The 5,000-nt window shown below is 37.8% G+C and overlaps 1 protein-coding gene across 3 annotated transcripts in view; it reads right to left on the reverse strand.

The window, feature by feature from the left end:
- LOC125045419 (protein inturned-like) overlaps window positions 1–5,000 on the reverse strand; it is a 19,672-nt gene that overhangs the window by 11,679 nt on the left and 2,993 nt on the right. For 2 of the 3 annotated variants that reach the window (XM_047642637.1, XM_047642638.1), the window contains exons 3-12: window positions 4,442–4,614; window positions 4,002–4,171; window positions 3,444–3,603; window positions 3,103–3,176; window positions 2,537–2,614; window positions 2,122–2,270; window positions 1,862–1,963; window positions 1,600–1,689; window positions 1,139–1,216; window positions 166–370 (exon numbers count right to left, since the gene is read on the reverse strand). In XM_047642637.1, the coding sequence (XP_047498593.1) occupies window positions 166–370; window positions 1,139–1,216; window positions 1,600–1,689; window positions 1,862–1,963; window positions 2,122–2,270; window positions 2,537–2,614; window positions 3,103–3,176; window positions 3,444–3,603; window positions 4,002–4,171; window positions 4,442–4,614 (1,279 nt within the window). Of the gene's footprint in view, window positions 1–165; window positions 371–1,138; window positions 1,217–1,599; window positions 1,690–1,861; window positions 1,964–2,121; window positions 2,271–2,536; window positions 2,615–3,102; window positions 3,177–3,443; window positions 3,604–4,001; window positions 4,172–4,441; window positions 4,615–5,000 lie in introns of those variants that run through there. The other variant, XM_047642639.1, reaches the window with a different exon arrangement.

A 5,000-nucleotide genomic window follows, 5' to 3' on the forward strand; every position in this document is an offset into this window, starting at 1 on the left:
ATGATGATGATCATGATAATAATAATAATAATAATAATAACATAGGAAGATAAGCAACATATAAGCAACATTCTCATTTCTGCACAAAATAAATCAGAAGACAAAAAATGCCATTAGTTCCAGTCCCAAGCTGCAACCTTAGCCTCCTTAGTCCTGAAAACTCACTTTTGTCTCCCCATCCCCTTGGAGAATGAGCCAGGTGGGGAGGGCGAAGATAAGGCTCTGTGATGCGGTTGGGATGAGAGGCAGGTAGGGGTTGGGTTGGCTGTTCCCTCCTCCACCTCCTCTACACCCCTGCGAAAGGACACTCCCTAGGATGTGGCTCATGAGGTGGTCCAGGTAGGCTTTGTTGTGGGATAGACCCACGCCACTTTGGTTTCAGGGAGAGATGGGGAGGATGGTAAGGAGTGGGGATGGAGGCAGTTATCATTATGGTCTTTATTAGTACTCTAAGCATCATTAATATTGGTATCATTATCATTACTGTAATTATTATGAGCCTTACTATTTTTATCATTGCTTTTTCTCTCCTCAGCATTCATATGACTTTACTATCATTTACTTTAAGTTTTTATAATCCTTATTCATATCTTTCCTGTATTATCATATTATCCAACTTCTTAGCAGTGGCATAATGTGGGTAGAACTGCAGTTGCCTTGGGTGCCAAATTCTTTGCATTGCCCATTTTCAAAAGGGAAAAAAAAAGGGGAAATAATATGCTCTCCCGGTGTTTGAACATTCCACAGTTTTTCAAATCAACATTGGTGCATTACATTTTACAGTTTTCCTTACTAACTGCTATAAACCTTTTTGCCCCAGGTGCTGATGGCCCATGTTATGCCACTGCTACTTTATATCTATTCTATCATTATTATGGGAACAAAGATATTTTCATCTTGCACTACTGAAGTCTAATATAACTAGAAAAACTTCTTATAACATTAAATACAGAAGCATTACAAAGAACTGTTGAGAAGAGTAATGGTAAAAATTAATAATCTATATAATCAACTGTGTAATCAAATAATCAACATGCCTCTGAAATAACCTATTCTCATTTCTCAACAGTGAACTCGAATCAAAGGAGAGCAAGTAACACAAAGGCAAAGCAAACAGTGACACTAAAAATGAACTTACTTGGTCAAGGTTTCAAATTCAAATTTGATAAGATTAGCAATCTGTTCCATCAGTGCTATTATTTCATGGCTGGACACACTGCAAAAGTTCAAATTATGTTTTTCAGTCAGCCTTCAATTACATTACAAAGTATATTCCTCGAGAAAATCACAATTAAATCCAATTTTGTAGAATTTTATAATAACAATATATATAAAAAAATGAAAAAGCAAAAGGGGCGAGGGGGAGGAGAGGGAGAAGGAGGGAGGGAGAGAGGGAGGGAGGGAGGGAGGGAGGGAGGGAGGGAGGGAGGGAGGGAGGGAGGGAGGGAGGGAGGGAGGGAGGGAGGGAGGGAGGGAGGGAGGGAAGGAGGGAGGGAAGGAGGGAGGGAGGGAGGGAAGGAGGGAGGGAAGGAGGGAGGGAAGGAGGGAGGGAAGGAGGGAGGGAGGGAGGGAGGGAGAGAGAGAGAGAGAACCACTTACTAGGAATGTGGAAGAGCAAGGAGGAAGATGTCGTTATTTTCTCTCACATATGCAACATGATAATACTCTCCGTCTATCAACACTGTTGAGCTGCCAAAAAAACATTAATCATATGATTACCTTACTTAACCTGCAAAAAATACCATATACAACCAAATAAGGGAACTTAAACAAGATTATCTCAAATATGTAAAAGAGATGTAAATAAGCCAGGGCCCAAATTCAGAGGTCAGTATAAAATATGGTTTTGAAGAAGTTGTACCACAAAGTAGGCTCCCCTGTCACTTCCTGCACTGTGTGGGCTGCGGTGATAAACATCCCTCGAACTTTAACCAGCTTGTTACTCCAATTTGGGAACTGATACCTAAAGAAATGAAGAATATTTTGATAATAAGAGTGCATAACCTAAAATATGTTGCAGATCATACTAGTACACCAATATGAATCCCCTACACACTATATTAAATAAAATATATTTCAATATATTCCTGAAATAGCTCTCTACTTTGCAAACACATTTACCTAATATCAGCCCCATCAGGTGAGTCCTCAGTCACACCCACAAGACTGAGGTAGAGAAGAGTGTGGGGCAGCTCTTGGAGAAACGTCTTGTCTCGACTGTCCACGTCAACTCCTGTGACCACTTTCACCAGCTGAGTCTGAATTACTCTCTGGCGGGAAAGGTATTGAGATGAAATTATCGTAACTGAACAGTTCAGTCTGGCTTATTTGGTTTCCTTATGGATCAACAATCAAAGTAGGTATAAATGGATCTCTCTGTTATCTCAGATATCTTACTTACATAAGGATTTAACTTTTATGGCAAGCTGAAAGCAAGGAAAATAATACACATGACAAATAAATCCTGGTGATATTACTAATATCAGATTTTATGGCGTGCTAAAGGTCTAGTATAATCAGACTTATGCGATTTTACCTTTCTATCATGATCTGTATCCTCAGGAAGTGTCTCTGATGCACACTTCTGCACAGATAAGCTGATGGTTGAGGGAATCTGCAATGAATATTGCATCATAATATGTTTCTTGGGTTTTGGACTTACTCTTTAAAGTGGCAAAGAACTACATATTTATTTCATCAATTGAATCTAATAGCTTTTGATTTAGAGTGAAAATAACAACAGTTGCTAAAAAATAGAAATGTAACTATCCTGAACATAGAGTATTATATGTACTAGACTCTACATTGAAGTTCAAAATGTAAAACAATTAACAACATAAGACATATGGTAATATGAAAACTATTGGTGTTACATTAGCTAGAAATTTTGCTTCCAGCTTCTAGGACTTTATATGTGAATAATGATGTTCAATCCACATTTTCCTAGAACTTTAGTTTAGGTAATGACTATGTGAAAATATTGTAAGCTCAGGGAAAGCTCTGTCCATATATACTTTTGATCATATATATACATATAGGTAAATATGAAATCATAGGAAACACATATAATTCTATGTAACTACAAAAAAACTAAAAACTTGCCTGTAACTCAGCCAGAATATCATCCAAGTTGTCCCAGTTGATGTCTGTTCCATCCACCTCTTTGAGCCAGTCACCTTAAGAATACGAGTCTATCTCTTTCATCCATCATTAACAGTGATGCCTTAATCTAATAAATAACCCAAACCAAGATATAAAAACAGTATACATGCATATGCACATCCAGACACATATAGACATAAAAATTCAAATAACACTCACATTTAATCCATTGTGAAACAATAACACAATGCAATAGTCACAAACTTCCCTTAGTCTTTCCCCACTTAAAACCATCTCCCATTATTCCCATTTATCCAAAGGAACCAAAATCACCCCCTCACCGATTTTGATCACGCCATCTCTAAGGGCCTGGGAACCTGGGACAAGACCCGCCACCATCACCCTTGAGTCTGGAGGTTCACTGAAACGTCCTGGAACAACACCCAAGACAGTCTCGCATAGGCTTGCTCTTCGACCCAAGTTATTGCCACCTTCAGATACCTGTGTGAGTTGGAAACTGTGATGTTTGGGTACCATATACCATGCACAATGAACAAACCATGTTGTAATTGTCTACATGGTGTGCATTGATGAATGGTGAGTATTTGGTATTATGTGTTTATAATCATATTTCATAATTCACATAATTCAAGTACTATATATAAGGTATGATTTTTTTTTTTTGAGATTTGTTCTGTAACTTCATGAATTTGAAATATATATTATAATGGAGACAGAAAGGAAGAAGAAAAACTAGAGGGAAAAAGAAAAGGAAAATAAAAAAATAATAAAAAAAGAGAAGGATAGAAAAAGGAAAGAATAAAAGGAAGAAATTAGAAAGAAGAAAGAAAAAAAAAGGAAACAGAAGGAAATACCAGAAAAGACACAGTAAGACTCACCTGCAAATTAACCTTCCTAACTTCTCCACTTGGGTTATCCCTAAAGGTGACCTTGGGTGCTGAGGCTAAGTCCGCTCCACTCCTGGTGCCCCCCTCCCCTCCTACACCTACCCGATGCCCACCCTTCACTCTCACACTTGGCCGGCGCTGTAACAGGCGAAGGAGTTTATCTGTGGAGAGAAGCTTATTCCTTTAAAAGTTGAATCCAATTAAAGCTTATTCTTAAAAACACTCTCAGCAGAACAGAGCAAAGCCAGAGGTTGGAAAAACAAATGAAGTTATGATCTGGAGATAGATAAGTATACATACAAGTATACATTTATGTATATATGTATCAGTTCATCCATCCATCCATATATCTCCAAAAAGATTCATGTGAGTATGTATCTACATATCCAATGATTTATAAAACTATCTATATATCAAACTGAAATCCATACTCTTCTTTTTAATATCCTTTGAGGGAGATGAAAATGCCGGCTTCTTCTCTCCTCCTCCTGATGCCTTAAATGCCTGTGCCTGTTTCTCCCTCACAGTGCTTGACACATAGGACTCCACGTACAGCAAAGATCCGTCGCTCTCCACATGCTCCAGCCATTCTGCTTCTTCATAGCTGGAAATGAGGCAAGGTCATGCATATGATTTTTTAAAAATGAAAATGTTACATTGCAATTGAAAGAAACTAAGGGTAAGGGAGAAATGGAAAGAAGGAATAAAGAGAAAAGTGGAAGTAAATATTACAAAAACCCCTTTAAATCCCATCAGTAATGACTACTTCAGTGAGTCTCTACATGATGTATAACAGAGCATAACTTAACTAAACATTTACAAGTCTACTTTGAGTGCTGTTTAAAGCAGAGCTCATATGATGCTTAGAACCACAAGCCACTTTCTCAGCTGCGAAGTGTTTTCTTTTCTTTTTCTTTCTTTTTAATTAGTTACTACCACCGAAGTTTACCTATATCACCAGAGAAAGTTTCAAAGCATTATTTCAATATC

This window comes from Penaeus chinensis, chromosome 37, assembly GCF_019202785.1.
Source record: "Penaeus chinensis breed Huanghai No. 1 chromosome 37, ASM1920278v2, whole genome shotgun sequence".
Lineage (NCBI taxonomy): Eukaryota > Metazoa > Arthropoda > Malacostraca > Decapoda > Penaeidae > Penaeus > Penaeus chinensis.